The 22,841-nt window shown below is 47.7% G+C and overlaps 2 protein-coding genes across 2 annotated transcripts in view; one reads left to right on the forward strand and one right to left on the reverse strand.

Annotated features, from left to right (window-relative positions):
• LOC132571256 (zinc finger protein 883-like) overlaps positions 1-876 on the reverse strand; it is an 82,591-nt gene extending 81,715 nt beyond the window's left edge. The window contains exon 1 of the mRNA XM_060238004.1: positions 761-876. Within this exon, the coding sequence (XP_060093987.1) occupies positions 761-794 (34 nt within the window). The 5' untranslated portion in view covers positions 795-876. The remainder of the gene's footprint in view (positions 1-760) is intronic.
• The window catches only part of LOC132571351 (zinc finger protein 845-like), a 36,105-nt gene extending 16,241 nt beyond the window's left edge, over positions 1-19,864 (forward strand). Inside the window, exon 2 of the mRNA XM_060238155.1 lies at positions 18,931-19,864. Within this exon, the coding sequence (XP_060094138.1) occupies positions 18,931-19,775 (845 nt within the window). The 3' untranslated portion in view covers positions 19,776-19,864. The remainder of the gene's footprint in view (positions 1-18,930) is intronic.
• Positions 19,865-22,841: the final 2,977 nt, after the last annotated feature.

A 22,841-nucleotide genomic window follows, 5' to 3' on the forward strand; every position in this document is an offset into this window, starting at 1 on the left:
CCCTCAGCTCAGCTCAGGTTAGACAAGACCCAGTCTAGATGGAAGTCCTTGCTCAGAATGTCTCACCTTCTCCAAAGCAGACGTCATGTGGCACCTCTTCTGATGCCCCCTCAGGTGGTCTAGAATTAGAACAGCCAGTCAAGGGCTCCCTCTATGCAAGGAGAGTCCAGAACCCCTCCCACATTAGAGCAGTGGTCCCCAACCTTTTTTGCCCCGGGGACTGGCCTGCCGACCACGGCCTCAGGGCCGGAAGGGTGGGGGACACCCAATTCAGTCTCCCCCCCCCCCCCGCAGCATTTTCTTCTCCCTCCTTCACCCCCCCCCCCGGTGCAGCCTCACCTCCACCTCCTCTCCCTTGTTCACCATTTTAAGGCCGGGGATGGGGCCATGAAGCACCTCCCAGGCCAACCCCCGCCCCTCGCCAATCAGCAAATGGGTGGGAAAATCACAGCAGCAGCAGTAGTGAGCGATGCTGCCCTTGCCTCCTTCTCTTGCCCGGCCTTAAAATGGTGAAAACAGGGGGAAGAGGAGGTACCATGGTGAGGGGGGGCAGTGAGGCTGTGCAGCCCGTTTCAAACAGGCTGCAGCCCGATACTGGTCCCTGGCCCGGGGGTTGGGGACCCCTGCATTAGAGGATTGGTCATAGAGGGTGACAGAGATCAGCCACTGGGCTGAGGGTAGACATGTTCTTCTACATTAAGAACTTCCTTATAGTCATTCCTCAAAGCATGTAGACAACCCAAGAGAAAAGAATCCTTACCCAGAGAGGCCACATTCCTAAAATTCTCCAGCATGACTTCCTTGTACAGCGCTCTTTGGGCTGGGAGGAGCAAGCTCCACTCCCCCTGGGTGAAATACACAGCCACCTCTTCAAAAGACACCAGGTCCTGGAAGAAGAAGAGAACACTGGGAGAGATCATCCTGCAATCTGGAGGCAGGAGTCCTTAACATGTGGATGACACTCAGTTCTTTTTCTCCTCAATAGTGGAGCACTGGGAGTTTGTGGGGATCCTAAATAAGTGCTGGGGGAAGGTTCACAAATGGATTGAGCCCAATAAACTGATGCTGACGGTCAGGGCTTTTTCCTGTAGCAGGAACTCCTTTGCATATTAGGCCACACCTCCCTGATGTAGACTCTTCCAATTTGCCCCCCTCCAGCTGTTCCTTCAGGTTTTCCTAAGAACAGCATTCTGGGTAGACAGTGAAAGATGGCTACATTTCATTCTGCTGATGAAGTCCCTGCGATCAGCAGAAGGTATTGCCGGCTCCAGCCCTCAGTATTTATGGCTTTGCTTCTTTTTGTCAGCCAGTATCCAGACAGGCAGCACAGAAATGCTAAAAGTTCCTGCTGTCTACTGCGTGTTTCCCCTGTGAACATTCACATACACACGCACAATACCTGAGCCACCTGCATGGCATCTTTTTTCATTTCACCACACAGAGGAGATGGCACAGAAAGCATCAAGGATGTTGTTTCACTGCTGCCTGGGAGGGTGAGAAAGAAAAGGGACAAGAAAACGTTTGGGTTTTTTTGCTGCACCAAATTCTCCAGGCTAGTCCCTTGAGTGACCCCCTCTCCATATTTACTTCTAGGCACAATTCAAGATGCTGGATTAGACCTAGAAAAGCCCTGTTGTTGGCCCTCCAGAAGAAGTGGTTGGCCACTGTGAGACAGGATGCTGGACTAGATAGACCATTGGTCCGATCCTTCTATGCCCTGTTGTTGGCTGTCCAGAAGAACTGGTTGGCCATTGTGTGAGACAGGAGGCTGGACTAGATGGACTATTGGTCTGACCCAGCTCTTCTTACAAAGGCCTTGGCTTCTATGCCCAGTTGTTCGCCATCCAGAGGACCTGGTTGGCCACTGTGTAAGACAGGATGCTGGACTAGAGGGACCATTGGTCTGATCCAGCAGGGCTCTTCTCATGTTCTTATAAAGGCTTTGGCTTCTATGCCCTGTTTTTAGCCATCCAGAGGACCTGGTTGACCACTTTGTGGGACAGGATGCTGGACGAGATGGACCATTGGTCTGATCAATGTTCCCTCTAAGCTGAATTAGTGTAAGCTAGCTCAGTTTTTTAGCCTCTGGCTCACACATTTTTCTCTTAGCTCATGAAAAATGGCCCCAGAGCAAACTAATTTATGCAGTAGCTCACAACTTTAATGCTAGTAGCTCACAAAGTAGAATTTCTGCTCACAAGACTCCACAGCTTAGAGAGAACATTGAGTCTGATCCAGCAGGGCACTTCTTTCTTTCAAAAATATTTTATTGCATTGAAATCATCAGATACAAAGGTCATACATATGTAGTACAATCATGCATAAAACATATAACACAATAAGCTAAAGAGTTTACTCATTAAAACTGATTATACAGTTTTAACCTTCATATGAACAGCAGGGCACTTCTGATGTTCTTATGAAGGCCTCAGCCTCTCTGCCCCGTTGTTAGCTCTCCAGAGGAACTGGTTAGCCCTGTATGGGACAGGATGCTGGACTAGATGGACTACTGGACTGATCCAGCAGGGCTCTACTGATGTTCTTAATACAAATCTCCCCCCCCCCCCCGGTTTCTGGCAACCACGCTGCCCTCGCCCGACCTTGCAGCCGGAATAAAGGCCCAGTTCCATTCCAAGAGCATGCAAAACCCATTTTGCAGACCCAGCTCCATTCCAAGAGCATGCAAAGCCCATTTTGCAGACGCGGGTTGGACCCCAGTGCAAAAGACGCGCCCCGCCTGATCCTTTTAACCCCCAGAGGACTGGAACGCAGACTATGATCCTCCCACTGTCCTTTCCGACCAAAGAGATTTTGCAAAAATAAAACCCAGACCCACCTCGGTCTGCAAAGGAGCAAGCGGGAGACTGAAGCCTCTCCTCCGGAGTCTGCCCGGCTCTTCCTCTTTCGGATGCGCTCCCATCCAAGGGTTAAAGGGAGAGAGTCGGGAATCCTAGAAGGAGGGATTGGGGGGGATGTCCCTTCCGGCCCAGATTCACCCTCCCCTCTTCTCCCTCTATAGGAAATCTGTCTTCCTTGCGTGCAACAGCTGCTCTGTCCCTGGCTGGGCTGGTGAGTTGGGGGGTGTTTGAGCGAAGATGGGGGGGGGGGGGTCTCTGCAGGGACTGCTGGGAAAGGGGAGTTTGCAAAGGGGAGAAATGCAGATCAAAGGAAGGAAGAGCCCACCCACCCCAGTGGTGTGCCCCATGGATCTTTTTTTTTTTTTGGGGGGGGGGGGTTCATCAGGGACAGATCAGGGCTGTCTAGGAAACAGAGCAGAGGGCAGTGGGGTTGCCAGATCTGGGTCGGAAACATCTAGAGATTTTGGGGGTGGCGCCTGGAGAGGATGGGATTTAGGGAGGGGGGTAGACCTCCGAAGGATATAATGCCACCCTCCAAAGCAGCCATTTTCTGCTGGGGAGCTGCAAATCTGTAGTCTGGAAATCTGCTGTAAAAGCCAGAGATCTCCAGGTCAAACCTGGAGGTTGGCAACTTTAGAAGGCAGGAATGGATGCACCATTTCCCCCAGGGAAGGCTGGGATCCCAGGAAAATGAATGAGAAGCGACACTGTCAATTTCGTTCAGGACCCATCCAGAGCCTGCAGGTGGTGGTGAGCCAGAAAGCAGAATCAACAGGTTTAAAAGGGGTTAGATAGGTTCATGGAGGAGAAGTCTATCCATAGCTACCAGCCATGGTGGCTGAAGGAAATCTCCACATTCAGAGGCACTAAACCTCTGAATCCCAGAGCCAGGAGGCAACATTAGGGGAAGGCCTTGGCCTCTATGTCCTATATGTACTCTCTGTCTGGGGCAGTGATGCTCTGTATTCTTGGTGCCTGGGGGGGGCAACAGTGGGAGGGCTTCTAGTGTCCAGGCCCCACTGGTGGACCTCCTGATGGCGCCTGGTTTTTTGGCCACTGTGTGACACAGAGTGTTGGACTGGATGGGCCATTGGTCTGATCCAACATGGCTTCTCTTATGTTCTTATTGTTGGCTGTCCAGAGAAACTGATTGGCCATTGTGTGAGACAGGATGCTGAACTAGATGGACCACTAGTCTGATCCAGCAGGGCAGTTCTTCCGTAGGCCTCAGCCTCTCCGCCCAGTTGTTGGCGGTCCAGAGGAATTGGTTGGCCTCTGTGTGAGACAGGATGCTGGACTAGATGGACTCTTCTTATGGACAACAGGGCTCTTCTGATGTTCTTATGAAGGCCTCGGTCTCTCTGCCCTGTTGTTGGCCCTACAGAGGAACTGGATGGCCACTGTGTGAGACAGGATGCTGGACTAGATGGACTATTGGTCTAATCCAGCAGGGCTCTCGTTATGTTCTCATGAAAAGCAGCATTGTCAGCTTTGGTCCGGGACAATCCAGAGTCTGTAGATAGGGGTGAGTCAGGAGGCCGAGGGCTGCAGAGGATTGATCCCAGGCCATTCAGGAAGGTGAAGCCTGTGAGAAAAAGCAGAGAAGTCTAATGAAGCTCAAGAGACACATAGAGGAATTAAGTGAATGTGGGATGAAGAGAGAAACACGGTGCGTGTGTGGGGATTTAAGATTTGTTAGCCATTTAAACATACAGGAATGCAATAAAATAGAGGAGAATGTCAATGAAGAAATGTTGAGAGCCAGTTTGCTGTAGTGGTTTAGCGTGCGGACTCTTATCTGGGAGAACCGGGTTTGATTCCCCGCTCCTCCACTTGCACCTGCTGGAATGGCCTTGGGTCAGCCATAGCTCTTGCAGAAGTTGTCCTTGAAAGGGCAGCTGCTTGGAGAGCTCTCTCAGCCCCACCCACCTCACAGGGTGTCTGTTGTGGGTGGAGATGATATAGGAGATTGTAAGCTGCTCTGAGTCTCTGATGCAGAGAGAAGGGCGAGGAATAAATCCGCAGTCGTCTTCTTCTACATTGTTATTTTATGCTGTAGGCTGTTTGTATGTTTGATTGCATAGGTCTTTTACATTGTAGGTTGTAATTTTTAATGTATTTTTGTATTTAGATGTGTGTGTGTGTACCTGGGAGTCATGGTGACCTCTGGTGACTGACCTCTACTGGGGGCCTGGAAGATCTTCAGAGAGGCTGCTATTCCAAGGAGGTCTCTCATCCAAGTACTTGCCAGAGCTGACCCTGCTTAGCTTCCAAGATCTGATGAGATTGGGCTTCCAGGTCAGGACGTAGGTTGCATTATTATGTGCATCATGCAGTGCCGGATTAAACCCTGTGGAGGCCCCTAGGCAGTCAAAATCTTGGGGTGTCCCTTTCAAATTGTCTCAGAGTTGGAGCGCCTGCCCCACCACCTGTGGCCCCTGCTGCAGCCTCCAGGGCAGGCACTTTCCCCAAATCCCCTTTAAAAAACTGCCAGGGAGAGGCAGAGAGAGGCAAACTTGGCAACAACCCCAGCAGCAGCCGCACCAGGCAAGTTCAGCAAAGAGCAGCTCAGTTGCTTGCTGTGTGTGGCGGCTGGAAGGGCTGCAAGCAGGGGGGAAACGGGGGAGGGGTGAGCTGGTCCGGGACCCCTAAAGGCATGGGGGTCCCTAGGCCAGTGCCTGCTTGGCCTAATTGTTCATCCGGCCTTGGCATCATGGCAGGCATAACTCATCCAGAAATACAGCTAACCATCTTGAATTTTGCCACAACAACTGGGGAAGTTGAAATGCCAAATGTTATAGGAACTGAACACCATGAGCCCAGGCAGACTCTAGAAACCTGCAGCCCCTTGCCTTTCTGGGTTAGAAACTTGGCTGCCCTGCATCAGGTGTAAAATGTCAGAAAATAAAGCTAGGAGCTTCGAAATTGCTCACTGACTTTAGGACGATTGTGGAAGTTGCAGTCCCAGACATGAAGGAAAATTACACTCTTGTGATAAAAGATTAACTCAACAAAATCTGCCCTTTTGCCAAGGAAGTAAAGGCTGACTTTGGCCCAGTTAGGCACTCTGACAGACCAACCTCACAGGGCTGTTGTGAGAATGAGGATGATTAATCATATGGCAGTTACACACAGGAACATATAATAATATAAAATACATAACCAAGTTGATGCAATGGGCAGAGCCAGCCTGAGGGCATGCAGCGCCCTAGGCAGACTTGCCAGCCGCCGCCCCCTCCATGGCACTGCCCCTGGGCTGCCCTCTCCCCTTTTGCGCTCTTGCCCCCCGCCTCCCTCCACTGATACAGAAACTGTGCACTGGCCAGGAGCCCTTCTCGCCCCTCTCTGATGATTCTGATAATCAGAGAGGGGCGGGGAGGGCTCCTGGCCAGTGTGCAGTCTCTATCACTCCCTGAGCGTGAGGACGCTCAGGGAGCGATACAGAGACTGTGCACCGACCAGTAGCCCTCCCCACTCCTCTCTGATTATTCCAATCATCAGAGAGGGGCAGGGAGGGCTCCTGGCTGGTGCGCATTTTCCATATCGCTCCCTGAGCACAAGGATGCTCAGGGAGCGATAAAGAGACTGCGTGCCAGCCAGGTGGCAAAATTTGGGCATTTGCCTATGATGCTGGGCCAGGAGGGCCCAATTTGACGCCCTCCCCAGCCCAGTGCCCTAAGCAAATACCTAGTTTACCTAGTAGGAGGGCCGGCCATGGCAACGGGTATGCAGACCGATTGGATAATCTCATCTTATACAAACAACTAAATTTTCAGTCCACTCAGTCGCAGCTGGGGGAATTCAAAGAGCTCTCCCTGGAAATCACAATGCTCACTTTGCTGTAACAGATGGGAAATGGTTTGATGGACTGCACCACCAAGAAAGATCGTAGTTGCAGGATTCACTGCTTCCAGGGGTCGTTTTGTAGAAAAATAAGTGGTGGAGCTCATTAGCATAACTCATTAGCATATGCCACCATCCCCCACCAGCCAAAAGTAACCCAATGTGTCATGTTCTCAGGGTGCAGGCAGGCAGGAGTCCAAAGCCAGTCCAAGGTCAAAGTCCAGGAAATCAGGCAGGAGCCAAGTTACCAATGCAGAATCACAAACTGGAATCAGAAGTCAATGTCCAAGAGCCAAAAGGTCAGGGTGCCAAGGAAATCAAGCAGGTCAGGAATCAGGAAGGAGTGTGAATGCAAACCAGAGAATAGACTTGTTGCTTCCACAAGGTTAGCTGGTTCTGGGTGGGAGCTATATGGGAGTCTCAATCTTCTCTCTGGGTGGCAGTGACTTTGCTAGCACTCAGGGCTGAGAGATCTGAAGCATTGCCGTGCCTCATGTCTTCGCTCTGAAAGTTCTTTCCAGAGCCTGCTTCGAACTCTTGAGATAGGAGGAGAGCTTGGAGGAGATTGATGGTCAACAGCTGACACTGGTGCCTGGAGAGTGATTGATGGGCCAGCTGCTGTTCGTTCGGCTGAGGAACTGGCTGGCAACTCTTCCAGGTCTGTTAACCCTTCCAGCTCCTCTTCGTCGGGGCTCATGACACAATGCAAGAATGGAGAGCCCCGGGTGAGCGAGGGCTGCTTGGGCTACCTGGAGATCCATCTAGCCCAAGCATGCCTCGCTCTCCTGGGGCTCTCCTGCCCCCCCAGTCAAAAAGCCAGCAAGCCACCTGCCACCCAGAATCACATAAGAAGTGGAGAAAGGGTGGCACGGGCTTCTCCAAGGGTTAATTAGGGCTGCTGGGGTGTGTGGCAAAGCCCTTGGAGAGAAATGTTGGGCCAAATGCTCCTGGACCTTCCTAGATCAAATCTGGGATCTTGAAATGTCCCTCAAAGCTAATCTGGAGAATTTTATTCCAGGGACTGATGCAGGCAATGTATGTGTGTGTATTCAAAAGTGCTTCCATCTTTCTTCCTCATTCTTCTAGGCAACAGTAGAAAAACGTCTTCTCCTGCTTCACCCTCCATCCTCTCCTCCTTGTGGTGAAGAGAAAAGAGCCACCATGCAGCCACCACAGGTAAGCAGGGGGTAGGTGGGGGGGATGTGCAGCAGAGGGCAGGGGGATGCCGCCTTCCCTGTTGCAAGAACCTAACCTGGAGAGCCCCAGATAGCCAGATCCTCTCAGATCTCAGAAGCCAAGCAGGATTGGCTGTGGAGAAGACTTGGAAGGGTGACCTCCAACAGTGCTGGATTAAATCCTATGGAGGCCCCTGAGCAGTTGAAATCTTGGGGGCCTCTCACAAATTATTTCAGAGTTGGAGTGCCCACCCTGCCACCAGTGTTCCCTCTAAGCTGAGTTAGCGTGAGCTAGCTCACAGATTTTTAGACTTTAGCTCACACATTTTTGTCTTAGCTCAAGAAGGATGACCCCAGAGCACACTAATTGATGCAGGAGCTCACAACTTTAATGCCAGTAGCTCACAAAATAGATTTTTTGCTCACGACTCTGTAGCTGAGAGGGATCATTGCTCGTCACCCGCAGCCCCTGCTGCAGCCTGCAAGCACCTTCTCAAAAGCCCCTTTGACAAAGCTGCAGGGAAGAGGGAAACTTGGCGACCTCACCAGGCATGTTGGGCAGTGAGCGGCTCAGTTGCTGGCTGCACTTGCAGGCTGGAGGGGCTGCAAGCAGGGGGGGAAACCAGGGGGGAAAGCTGGCCCAGGGCCCCTAAAGGCATGGAGGCCCATAGGTCAATGCCTACTTGGCCTAATTGTTAATCCAACCCTGACCTCCAAGGCGTTTTTTGTAACAGGAACTCTTGCCTATTAGGCCACACCCTCCTGATGTAGCCAATCCTTCAAGAGCTCACTGTAGGAAGAAGAAGAAGAAGATATTGGATTTATATCCCTCCCTCCACTCCAAAGAGTCTCAGAGCGGCTCACAATCTCCTTTACCTTCCTCCCCCACAACAGACACCCTGTGAGGTGGGTGGGGCTGGAGAGAGCTCTCACAGCAGCTGCCCTTTCGAGGACAACCTCTGCCAGAGCTATGGCTGACCCAAGGCCATGCCAGCAGGTGCAAGTGGAGGAGTGGGGAATCAAACCCGGTTCTCCCAGATAAGAGTCCGCACACTTAACCACTATACCAAACAGGCCCTGTAATAACAGCCCTGTAAGCTCTTGGAGGATTGGTTACATATGGGGTGTGCGGCCTAATATGCACCTAGTGGTGCATAACACTAAAATAATAATATCCACCTAGTGGATATTATTATCCACTAATGATAAAAATAATAATAATATCCACCTAGTGGTGCTTAATGCTAAAAGAGCTAGAACCTCTGGCTGCCAATACAACAAAGTAGGAGTTCAATAGCACCTTTAAGACAAAGTTTTATTCAGAGTTTAAGCTTTAGTATGCATGCATATGTCTACTGGACTCCTACTTTGTTCCATTGCTTCAGACCAACATGGCTGCCCACCTGGATCTATCTCTGACTGCCAGACAATCTTAGGATCTCCTGGCTACACTTCACATAGTACCATACAATAATTATTATTATTTGTTGCAAGGTTCCTTGCCCTTGGTTCTGGTGCTCCAACATGTCAAGGCAGCCCACTGGGAAGCAGAGAAGCCCAAGCAGGGACTATGAAAAGATACTGGACCATGAAGTTCCCGTAGAAAACAATTTGGTCCTTTAGCATATGGGCATTTCTGGCATCTTCCCCCCAAGGCTGCTAGTCACCTCTTGCTGAGTTCAGTTTCTTTGGCCCTCTTCTGCTTTCCACATTCATTCTGCTCTCTTCCCCCCTGCTCTCAAAGTCGCTGAAAATCTACACTTGTAATTATAGGATTTCACCATCTGATTGTTTTCTGTGGCCCCAGAAGGTAGGACCAGAACCAGTGGGTTGAAATTAAATCAAAAGAGTTTCCGGCTCAACATTAGGAATCCTGACCGTTAGAGCGATTCCTCAGTGGAAGAGGCTTCCTCAGGAGGTGGTGGGCTCTCCTTCCTTGGAGGTTTTTAAACAGAGGCTAGATGGCCATCTGACAGCAATGAAGATCCTGTGAATTTAGGGGGAGGTGTTTGTGAGTTTCCTGCATGGTGCAAGGGGTTGTACTAGATGACCCTAGAGGTCCCTTCCAACTCTGTGATTCTGTGATTTTCTCTCTCTCGGCTTGACTTCGCGAACGAAGATTTAAGAAGGGTGCAGTAGTCCACGTCTGCTGCAGGCTCGCTGGTGGCTGACAAGACCAATGCGGGACAGGCAGATCCGGCCACAGTGGCTGCAGGGAAAAGTCTGGTTTGGGGTTGGTGCTGTAGCAGTGCGATTCTTCCTCAATCTCTTTTTGTCCTCAAGACCAGCTATGCGTGCGTTCTCAAAGGAAGAGACAGCCTGGTGGATGGTGTGCCTCCATGCTTTGCGATCTGAGGCTAGGTCAGACCACTGGTGATGGTTGATGCGACAGGTGCCAAGGGATTTCTTCAAGGAATCCTTGTACCTCTTCTTTGGTGCCCCTCTATTTCGATGGCCGGTGGAAAGTTCGCCATACAGAGCAATCTTGGGAAGGCGGTGGTTTTCCATCCTAGAAATATGCCCTGCCCAGCGCAGTTGCGTCTTCAACAGCAGTGCCTCGATGCTTGTAACCTCCGCCCTCTTGAGGACTTCAGTGTTGGTCACAAAGTCACTCCAGTGGATGTTGAGGATGGTGCGAAGGCAGCGCTGATGAAAGCGCTCAAGAAGTCGCAGGTGATGACGGTATAAAACCCACGATTCGGAGCCGTAGATGAGGGTTGTCATCACAACCGTTTTGTAAACATTGATCTTTGTGCCTTTTTTCAGATGCTTGTTGCTCCACACTCTTTTGTGCAGTTGGCCAAATGCACGGTTTGCCTTTGCCAGCCTGTTGTCAATCTCCTTGTCGATCTTGGCATCTGAGGAGATGATGCACCCCAGGTAGCTGAACTGCTGGACTGTCTTCAGAACTGATTCACCCACAGTGATGCAGGGAGGGTGATAATCTTCCTGGGGTGCAGGCTGGTGGAGAACTTCTGTCTTTTTCAGACTAACTTCTAGGCCGAATAGCTTGGCAGCCTCTGCAAAGCAGGACGTCATATGCTGCAGAGCTGATACCGAGTGGGAGACGAGTGCAGCATCATCAGCAAACAGTAGCTCTCGGATAAGTTTTTCCATTGTCTTGGAGTGAGCCTTTAGTCGCCTCAGGTTGAACAGGCTGCCATCAGTGCGATAGCGGATGTAGACACCATCGTCATCATCTAGATCTACTGCGGCTCTTTGAAGCATCATGCTAAAGAAGATCGTAAAGAGAGTTGGCGCGAGAACGCAGCCTTGCTTTACACCTGTGCCTATTGGGAAGGGCTCCGAGAGGTCGTTGCAGTGTCTGACTTGGCCTCGCTGGTCTTCATGTAGCTGGATGATCATGCTGAGGAATCTTGGGGGACATCCTAAACTTTCCAAGATTTGCCACAGGCCTTTCCTGCTAACGGTATCGAAAGCTTTGGTAAGGTCGACAAAAGTCACATATAGACCCTTGTTCTGTTCCCTGCATTTCTCTTGGAGCTGCCTGAGAACAAATACCATGTCGGTGGTGCTCCTGTTAGCTCTGAAGCCGCACTGGCTCTCTGGGAGGAGTTCTTCTGCAATAGTGGGCACCAGTCTGTTCAGGAGTATTCTGGTAAGGATTTTGCCTGCGATGGAGAGCAGGGTTATCCCCCGGTAGTTGGAGCAGTCTGACTTTTCCCCTTTGTTCTTGTGTAGAATGATGATGATTGCATCGCGAAAGTCCTGTGGTAGTTTGCCTTGTTCCCAGCAGGTGACAAGTACTTTGTGAAGTGTGCTATGTAGTACTGTGCCCCCATGCTTCCAGATCTCTGGTGGGATTCCATCAACTCCCGCTGCCTTGCCACTTTTCAGTTGCTTGATGGCTTTAACAGTCTCTTCTAGGGTGGGGATCTCATCCAACTCTGTTTTCACCGGTTGAAGTGGGGTGAGGTGGATTGCTGAATCTTGAACTACGCGGTTGGCACTGAAGAGAACCTGAAAATAATCCGACCACCGGTTCAGTATGGATGCCTTGTCTGTGAGGAGCACTTGGCCGTCTGCACTACGCAAGGGACTCTGAGCCTGATATGATGGGCCATATACTGCCTTCAGGGCTTCGTAGAACCCGCTTAAATCACCAGTGTCTGCACACAGCTGGGTTCTCTCTGCAAGCTTGGTCCACCACTCATTCTGAATGTCTCGAAGCTTGTGCTGGAGGTTGCTACATGCAGCGCGAAAGATTGCTTTTTTCCCGGGACAGGAGGGCTGAGCAAGATGTGCTTGGTAGGCAGATCTCTTTTTCGCTAGTAATTCTTGGGTCTCTTGATTGTTCTCGTCAAACCAGTTTTTGTTCTTCCTTGTGGAGAACCCGAGGACTTCTTCAGAGATCGAAAGGATGGTAGTTTTTAGGTGTTCCCAGAGTGCTTCTGGAGAAGGGTCTGTGGGGCAACTGGGGTCCTCAATTCTTGATTGGAGTTTTGCCTGGAAGGCAGCTTTAACTTCGGCTGACTGAAGGCTGCCAACCTGAAGCTTCCTCCGAGGGATACCTCCTCTCCTGGGTGTGGGTTTAAAGTGAAGACGGAGATTGCAGCGTACAAGACAATGATCCGTATGGCATTCTGCACTGGGCATTACTCGGGTGTGTAAGACATCTTGAAGGTCTCTCTGGCGCACCAGAATGTAGTCGATAAGGTGCCAGTGCTTGGACTGTGGGTGCATCCAGGTTGTCTTCAGGCTGTTCTTCTGCTGAAAGATAGTGTTGGTGATGGTGAGCTGGTGCTCCGTGCAGAATTCTAGCAGGAGGCGCCCGTTATCATTGCAGTTGCCAATGCCGTGTTTGCCAAGTACTCCTTTCCAGGCTTCCGAGTCTTTACCTACTCTGGCATTGAAGTCGCCAAGGATGATCACCTTGTCCTCAGTAGGGGTCTTCCATACGAGGTTGCGGAGATCAGCATAGAACTTGTTCTTTTCTGCAGGATCTGCTTGAAGGGTTGGGGCATACACACTGAAGAGTGTTGCATGCTGCTTGTTTTGAAGTGGGAGGCGCATGGACATGATGCGATCTGAGTGACCTGTTGGAAGGTTTTCAAGTTTGGAGGCAATGGAGTTCCTGACCATGAAGCCAACGCCAGAAAGGCGGCTCTCAGCCTTTGACTTACCCGACCAGTAGAGGGTATAGCCAGCACCATGTTCTTGAAGACTACCTTCCTCAGGGAAACGGACCTCACTGAGAGCTGCTATGTCAATATTCAACCTGAGAAGTTCGTGGGCAACTAGAGCAGAGCATCGTTCAGGGCGACCACTGTCTACTGTGTCAAGTATGGTTCTGATGTTCCAACATGTTTGGTCGCACCATGACATGGCAAACTCTGTGAGAAACGGGGGGGACCAGCGGGAAGTTGCTGCCACGGATGCAGTAATGCAGGAGAGGCCATTGCAGTGATTATCTGCCAGGCATAGCTGGACAGTGACCACGCAGCGTTCACTACACTGGGAAAGGAGAGGCTATGTATTGAGCATGCACTTTCCCAGGGGGGGCAGGACACCCAGAGGGAGCCCACCCCCTCCCCCCCTTCTGTTATTTTAGACTGTAAATAATAGGTATTTTAATTTTTATTTATGCTTAATGCTTTTATCTGTGTTGTACATCGCCCAGAGCCCTGCTATGGGTGTGTGTGTGTGCGATTCATAAATCTAATAATAAAATAAAAATAAATAAGATTCCCCCAAAGATGGCAGGGAGGGGGAGCCAAATGTCCCTACAGGGGTTTTCACACCCTCCTCTTTGTACTGGTCTTCCAGTATCAGTTTACTTTCTCTAGAAGAAGATGATATTGGATTTATACACTGAATCTCAGAGTGGCTTGCAATCTTCTTTCCCTATCTCTCCCACAACAGACACCCTGTGAGGTGGGTGGGGCTGAGAGAGCTCTCACAGAAGCTACCCTTTCAAGGACAGCTCTGCGAGAGGCAGAGCTATGGCTGACCCAAGGCCATTCCAGCAGCTGCAAGTGGAGGAGTGGGGAATCGAATTTTATAATTTTTATTGATTTTAACTATAAAAAGAAAAAGCAGGAGCAAAGGTACATAAAAGGGGGGGAAAGGGAATATACAGAGTGGGAAAAACAGAAACAAAGAAAAGTACAAATATATCAATTATAATTCTACCTCCAAATGAAATACCCAATTTGTTCTACCTGCAAGTATGAAGTTCTCCATATATTTTACCATCCTTGTCTTTCATTATAAAGAATTTTTTTACTAAACTATTACTAGCAATATAATTCTAAACAATTCTTCTTTAACACAAATAAGTATAAAAAATTCAAAGCCAAGATTGGCTGATTTAGCTTAACCATGTTAAGAGCACAGACTAATGTGTAAAGAAATGCTTTTTTCCTTCTTCTCCTTCTTTCAGAGTTTGGTATCCTTTGAAGAGGTGGCTGTCTATTTCACCCCAGGGGAGTGGGCCCTGCTGGACCCAGCCCAAAGAGCTCTGTACAAGGAAGTCATGCTGGAGAATTTTATGAACGTTGCCTTTTTGGGTAAGGGTCTTCTTCTTCTGGGCTGTCTCCTCCATGCTCTGAGGAGTGACTGTAAGGAAGTTCTTGAAGCCATTTCTCAGCTGACATTTCGATATGATCTGGTGTCAAGGAAGATGCTAAGAATACAAGGGAACAGTTGCTGGACTTGACCAAAAAGATCGTAGAGGATGTTTCTGCAAGCCAGAAACAGAGCTGGCCCAGCTTCCAAACTAAACATGCCAAAAAGGGAGTCTAGCAACTCAAAACAGAATAGTGGGACAAGAAATAAAGGTGTGTAATACAATAGTATGGCCTTTTGTTAGATTAGAAACTGTCCAACCCAGAGGTGTCAAATATGCAGTTCGGGGGCCAAATCAGGCCCCCAGAGGGCTCCTATCAGGCCCCTGAGCAACTGGCTGTCATCTGCTTCCTTCTCCCTCTCTCTTGCTTCCTTTTGCATCACAGCTTGCTTTGCCAGACTCTCTCAGTTGCACAACAGAACTACTGAGCCAAGTCTCTCTCCTTTCTATTGGCTGAGGCTCCTCCCCCTCCCAGTCCCCTGGGGAAGAAAGGAAAGAGCCAGAGCTTCCTTTGCCCAGTTCCCTGGTTCCCAGGGGAGAAATACAAAGAAAGCATCTTTTAAGACCAATGAGTGCTAACGTTTTAAGCGTGTTTTAAGTTTTTTAATATATATATATATATATTTGTGTTTGTCTGTGTTCTTTATAAAATTTATATCTCTGCTACCTAATCTTAAATAGGTACACACATGGCCCGACTCGACATGGCTCGGCCCAACAAGCTCTCATTTATGTCAGATTCGGCCCTCATAACAAATGAGTTTGACACCCCTGGTCTAACCCATATGGATGGATATTAGATATTGAGGCCCAAGTGCGCAAGCGGCTGAAAAAGGGGATACTGCCCATCTTCATGGAAGGGAAGGTATAGTTCAAAGGTAGGGTGTATTGGTTAAAAGCCAAAAGATGCTCATATGTATGAGAAACTTGTAATGTACTTTAAATATTTAAAGTACTTTAAATAGACTTCATTAAGATAAAAAGTAGCAAGAATGAACTAGCAATTTTTATATGTTTCAAGTATAGGTAACTTTGTTTGGTGTTTGAAATTATAAGATAATTTAGTTAGACAAGAGAACATAAGAGAAGCCATGCTGGATCAGGCCAGTGGCCCATCCAGTCCAACACTCTGTGTCACACAGTGGCCATAAGAACATAAGAGAAGCCATGCTGGATCAGGCCAGTGGCCCATCCAGTCCAACACTGTGTCACAGAAGAACATAAGAGAAGCCATGTTGGATCAGGCCAATGGTCCATCCAGTCCAACACTCTTGTGTCACACAGTGGCCAAAAAACCCCCCAAGTGCTATCAAGAGGTCCACCAGTGGGGCTAGAAGCCCTTCCACTGTGCTTCCCCCAAGCACAAGAATATAGAGCATCACTGCCCCGGACAGAGAGTTCCAATGATAAGCTGTGGCTAATAGCCACTGATGGACCTCTGTTCCATATGCTTATCCAGTCCCCTCTTGAAGCTGTCTATGCTTGTAGCTGCCGCCACCTCCTGTGGCTGTGAATGCCATGTGTTAATCACTCTTTGGGTGAAGAAGGACTTCCTTTTATCAGTTCTAACTCGACTGTTTAGCAATTTCATTGAATGCCCACGAGTTCTTGTATTGTGAGAAAGGGAGAAAAGTCCTTCTTTCTCTACCTTCTCTATCCCATGCACAATCTTGTAAACTTCTATCATGTTACCCCTCAGTCGACATTTCTCCAAGCTAAAGCACCCCAAGTGTTTTAACCTTTCTTCATAGGGAAAGTGTTCATAGGGAAAGTAGACAAGCATGGGTGCCCTTATCAAGTAGGATATCTAGCTATTGTTAAGAGATTATTTTAAAAACTTATACATGTGGGAAGCTGAATTGACTGGGAGCTTCTTCACAGAAGGAGCTCCTTGCTGGTCATCTGCTTATTTGGGGCAAGATGATTCTGTGGACTCATATTTATAGGGAGGGACTGTGGCTCAATGGCAGAGCCTCTGCTTGGGATGCAGAAGGTCCCAGGTTCGATCCTCGACATCTCAAATTCAAAGGATCTGGTAGGAAGTGATGCAAAAGACCTCAGTCTGGGACTGTGGAGAGCCGCTGCTGGCCTGAGTAGACAGTCCTGAATCTGATGGGCCAAGGGTCTGATTCAGGATAAAGGCAGTTTCATATGTTCTTTATTTATTTACTTCTTTTATACCCCTTATTCCCTCAAACTCATTTGTTATGAGGGCTGGATCTGACATAAATGAAACCTTATTGGGCTGAGCCACATGTGTCAAAAAATGTAATGCCAGGTAGCAGAGATATAAAATTTATAAAGAACACAGACTAAACACAATTAAATATTTTTTTTAAAAAAAAACTTAAAACATACTCAAAAGAATAGCACTCTTGCAATTTTTTTTTAAATGCAATGGTCTCTGATAACTGACACCTCTTGATTTGAATTATTGCCTCAAAATTTGGAGACAATGCCTTGTGCAAGTACGTATCTGTAAGTTGCAAACCTGCTTTTGATTTATTGACATTCATTACAGAAATCTCGTGGTCAATGCTTTGAGCCTAAGACCCAGAGGAAAACATGAAATGGCTGGGCATTGTGAGCTTTTGTACATAAGCTGCTTCATTTGCCGGTCAGCCAATGGAGAAAATAAAAACTTTACTCTGTAGTTTGATTGAGCAAGCCTGGCAAAGCAAGCTGTGATGCAGAAGGAAGCAAGAGAGGCAGAAGGAAGCAGACGACAGTGAGTTGCTCACAGGCCTGATAGAAGCACTCCAGGGGCCTGATCCGGCCCACGGGTCGCATGTTTGACATCCCTGATTTAGACCTTGCCATTCTTCCTAATAAAAGAGCCCCGTGGCACAGAGTGGTAAAGCTGCAGTACTGCGGTCGGAGCCGTTCTCATGACCTGAGTTCAATCCCAGCAGAAGCTGGTTCAGGTAGCCGGCTCCAGGTCGACTCAGCCTTCCATCTTTCCAAGGTCTGTAAAATGTGTACCCAGCTTGCTGGGGGGAAAGTGTAGATGACTGGGGAAGGCAATGGCAAACCACCCCGTAAAAAGTCTGCTGTGAAAACATTGTGAAAGCAATGTCACCCCAGAGTCGAAAACAGCTGCACAGGGGACTACCTTTACCTTTTAATGCCAGGTAATGGAGATAAGAGCCCCATGCACAGAGTGTTAAAGCTGCAGTACTGCAGTCCTAAGCTCTCCTCATGACCTGAGTTCAATCCCAGCGCAAGCTGGTTCAGGTAGCCGGCTCCAGATCGACTCAGCCTTCCATCCTTCCAAGGTCGGTAAAATGAGTACCCAGCTTGCTGGGGGGAAAGTGTAGATGACTGGGGAAGGCAATGGCAAACCACCCCATAAAAAGTCTGCCATGAAAACGTTGTGAAAGCAATGTCACCCCAGAGTCAGAAACAACTGGTGCTTGCACAGGGGACTACCTTTACCTTTTTTTTACATTGAGGTTGCCTTGTGATTGCTGGATTTTTGTGCACACAGAAGAAGTTTTGTGTTTGTTTGTTTTTTTCCTGACAAAAGGGCCTCTGATTGCCAAACCTGACCTGATATCTTGGCTGGAGGAAGAACAAGAACTGTTTTTCTGTGGCTGTGAGGAACTGGAAGAACTGACAGGTAGCTGATGACTTTGTTCTCAAACTTTGGGGTGCCCTTATAGGGACCCTTATAGGGTCATTCTAGTTATGGCAGAGAACCCATACTGCATCATTAGAGATCCGTCATCCCCCACTGACCTGGGAAGAGTGAATGATCAGTTAACCTTGGACTTTAATCACTGATTTGTGGCTATATTTGGGGGCAGCTCTTCTGATTTGCAGTTTGGGTTACAAAGGGATCTCTCTACCACTGTCTCAGTGAAACGCAATTCTCTTTTTAATGGCCACAAACTACAGATCAGTCAATATAGTCTGGTGTGTCACTGTTGAATGACCCAACCAAGGCTTTTGAAAGTGTGTCCAGACGATACAACTTGCTATTCATGGGTTTGATGAAGCAGTTAATTTAGCTCATCCCCTGATTTCAGACTCAGTTGTTTTTGTGTGTGTGTTCATGCCAGGTTTTTTTCCCTTTCAGCAGGAGGTGTACAGGAGTCAGGGAATGAAATGAAGGAGCAGCCAGTGACAGAGAAAGAGTACACACATCCAGATGTGAAAGAGAATGCTGAATATTGTAATGCCCTGAGGAAAGATGACAGACAACACTCACTTGCAGAGAGGAGTAATTGCAGTCTTTTAAAGAGTGGTGACTCACATGAAATCCCACTAATTCCAATAATATATAAAAGAGAGATTAGGAATGAGGGACCTCTAAGTGGAGAAAGATCTTCTGAAATGTCAGACATCAACATGCGATGGAATGCCCATGAAAGAGAGAAAATATTTAAATGCCTCAAGTGTGGAAAAACATTTGGGTGGAAGAACTGCTTTACTTCCCATCAAACAATTCACACAGGGGAGAAACCATATAAATGCCTAGAGTGTGGGAAACGGTTTGGGAGAAAGTACAGCCTTACTATTCATCAAAGAATCCACACAGGAGAGAAACCATATAAATGCCTGGAGTGTGGGAAAAGCTTCAGTCAAAATGGAAAACTTACTATCCATCAAAGAATCCACACAGGGGAGAAGCCATACCAATGCCTGGAGTGTGGAAAAACCTTTTATCACAGAGGAAAGCTTACTCACCATCAAAGAATTCATACAGGGGAGAAGCCATATAAATGCCTTCAGTGTGGAAAAACCTTCAATCACAGTGGAAGCCTTACTTACCATGAAAGAATTCACACAGGGGAGATGAAATATAAATGCCAGGATTGTGGGAAAAGCTTCAATCACTGTGGAAGCCTTATTTCCCACCAAAGAATTCACACAGGGGAGAAACCATATAAATGCTCGGAGTGTGGGAAATGCTTCCGTAGGACTGGAAACCTTACTACCCATAAAAGAATTCATACAGGGAAGAAACCATATAAATGCCTGGAGTGTGGAAGAAGCTTCACTCACAGTGGAAACCTTACTTCCCATCAAAGAATTCATACAGGGGAGAAAAAATACCAGTGCCAGGAATGTGGAAAAAGGTTCAGTCAGAGTGGAAGCCTTACTTCCCATCAAAGAATTCACACAGGGGAGAGACCATATCAATGCCAGGATTGTGGGAAAACCTTTAGTAAGAGTGGAAACCTTACATCCCATCTAAAAATTCATACCGGGGGAAAAACATATAAATGCCTGGAGAGTGGGAAGAACTTCAGCCAGAGTGGAAGCTTTATTCTACATCAAAGAACACATATGGGAGAAAGAAGTTGAGGCAGGTACAATCAGAAACAGGACTTTTTCAGTGGTGGTGCCTTGCCTATGGAGTGGCCTTCCCATTGCTCACCTGTTGCTTGTGGTATTCTTTTAGTTTAGTTTTTACCCCAACATGCAGCAAGCAGTGATTGTCAAACTCAAAATAAATTTTAGGTCTTCTTCCAAGGCAGCAGTTTTAAAGATAGCCCAAGATAATATCTTTGGTTGAAATGGTAAATTTTATCCCAACGTATTAGTTGTTGCAGTATTAACTTCCTACTAGATTAACTTTATAATGGGGCACTACTAAAAAATATGTAACACTTTAGCTCCTGAAATCTGGCATTGCCAGCAGATAAGCTTCTCCTGATTTATAAATAATTCTCAGTTTGGCTGTGGTCAGTTACCATTGGTATTGAATGCTATCCAGATTTTTTTTCTGCCTGTGGATATAATGTTGGGAACTCTTGTAGACCAAATCAAGTTCCAGTTTTCCACTCAGATCCCAAATCCCTTTTCCATTTATGCTGATAATTATCTGATTCCTCCCACTAACCGGAGAGCCGGTTTGGTGTAGTGGTTAAGTGTGCGGACTCTTATCTGGGAGAACCGGGTTTGATTCCCCACTCCTCCACTTGCACCTGCTAGCATGGCCTTGGGTCAGCCATAGCTCTGGCAGAGGTTGTCCTTGAAAGGGCAGCTGCTGGGAGAGCCCTCTCCAGCCCCACCCACCTCACAGGGTGTCTGTTGTGGGGGAGGAAGGTAAAGGAGATTGTGAGCCGCTCTGAGACTCTTCAGAGTGGAGGGCGGGATATAAATCCAATATCTTCTTCTTCTTCTTCTTCTTTTGTAATATTTCCCACCAAAAACCATTCAAAGCTAGATTTGTTCCTTAAATTAAAGTGTTTCTGTTGTAGTATATATAAAGCAGCAGCCCTGTGGTGCAGAGTGGTAAAGCTGCAGTACAGCAGTCCAAGCTCTCTGCTCATGACCTGAGTTTGATCCCAGCGGAAGCTGGGTTCAGGTAGCCAGCTCAGGGTTGACTCAACCTCCCATCCTTTCAAGGTCGGTGAAATGAGTACCCAGCTTGCTGAGGGGAAAGTGTAGATGACTGGGGAAGGCAATGGCAAACCACCCCATTAAAAAGTCTGCCATGAAAACGTTGTGATGCGACGTCACCCCCGAGTCCCAAACAACCGGTGCTTGCACAGGGGGACTACCTTTACCTTTTTATATATAAAGCACTCCTGATTTGAAAATACTGAAAGATTTTCTCTGCCAGGATAGCATCTGATTAAAGTATGTCATTAAGGGCTGATAAAGCATCACAGTTCCCAAGCTCTGTGTTTCCTAAGTGCTCTACACAATGTTATTATTTTAGAATGTAGAAATCAGTAGAGAATCTCAGGTGCCAGTTTCTGCTTCCACTTATACCATACTTTTAAGATTTAACTTTACCAAGAACAAAAACATTTTCCCCTTTCTTGGAATCACCAAAAAAGTACATAATGGTTGACCAAGCCCCTAAAACCTTGCTAGGACAGTGCACAACCGATGGTGTCTGGAACTTTGGGCCTCTGGTGGCTTATGTTAAAATGAGCTATTCGTTTCCATTCCACAGTAGACCAGCATGGCAGAGTTAATCTCTTTTGGATGAAGGACAATCGGGTTTGAACCAGGCCACCTGTTTATCATGAAAGTTCAGAGCCATGGCCAAATGCTTGACGGAGTTGGGACTATATCCTGTTTGGTTCTGATTGGCAACAGTAGCCTCTGGCATCAGAGTGGGCTTAGCATGCCATTCATTACATCAACTCACCATTCTTCGCGAGGAGAGAGTCTGGCTTAGGTCCAGTTCCATCATCTGGACATTTGGGGTGATCTTGTCTTCCGGTTTCAGTCCTCAGCAGAAACTGGGTCCACAGGAGGTTGGGTAGAGGTTAAAGACTCCTGCAAGGTAGTGTGTGTTTAGCTTAGTGAGTTTGATTGTATTGCTTTTTATTTGAACGTATCTGTGCTGTGTTACCGTTTCCATGTATTTGGCTTTTGCCGTCTTCCACCATTTTTAATCCCCCCTTTTTTCTCCATTTATAATAAACCTTTTTTTATAAAGACATTTTTGCCTTTGCTTAGTATAGTTTTGTTTCTCTGGGGTATTTCTCTGCATTTCTTCTCTATGTGCTAGATTGCATGGGTGCTTTGATTATAAGAGGCATTTTCTATGGTTTCTGAGCACTGAAGGCTGTTTTCTCAGTGGGTCAGTCTCAGTGTTTGCAGGAGCATTAGGATTAAAAGCAGGGCTTTTTTTTTTAGCAGGAACTCCTTTGCATATTAGGCCACACATCCCCGGTGTAGCCAATCCTCCTGCAGTTTACACTAGTCCCTGTACTAAGAGCCCTGTAAGCTCTTGGAGGATTGGCTATATCCGGGGTATGTGGCCTGATGTACAAAGGAGTTCCTGCTCCAAAAAAAGCCCAAGGTATTGAGACATGGCCTTCCAAAATCTAATAGATCTGTTCCTCAGAGGACAAAATCCTGCATTACCTACAATACCAAAATTTTCCAGAAGTTTTTTTTTAAAGGATGCTATGTATTGGTACTTGGGGGGCAACATTGTGAGAAACCATAAAGCAGTCCACATTTTGGCAAAACCAGTTCTCAGAAATTAAATCTCACTGGACGTCGCCAGCGTCAAAAAGGGCAGAAGCTGTATCAATGCTTGGAGTGTGTTAAAAGCTTCACGCATGACAAAACCTTATGTCAACATCTGATTTCTTTTCTCCAGGCCTGCTGGAAACCCTCATGAAGGCTTTTGCTACATTTCATGAGTCTTCAAGATGGGTGTCCATATCTGTAGCATTAGAAAAGAGCTGGAGCCCAGTAGCACCTTAAAGACTAACAAAATTTGTGGCACAGTACAAGCTTTTGTGAGCCACTGCTCACTTCTTCAGATATATAGCTAGAATGTGCCCATCGACATATTGGAGAGTGGAGTGATATATTGGCGAATGACATTTAGTAAAGCATAGTTTGTTGTAGATTTTCTGAGCTGTGTGGCCATGGTCTTGGCATTGTGATACCTGA

This window comes from Heteronotia binoei, chromosome 5 (assembly GCF_032191835.1).
Source record: "Heteronotia binoei isolate CCM8104 ecotype False Entrance Well chromosome 5, APGP_CSIRO_Hbin_v1, whole genome shotgun sequence".
In the NCBI taxonomy this organism is placed as follows: Eukaryota; Metazoa; Chordata; class Lepidosauria; order Squamata; family Gekkonidae; genus Heteronotia; species Heteronotia binoei.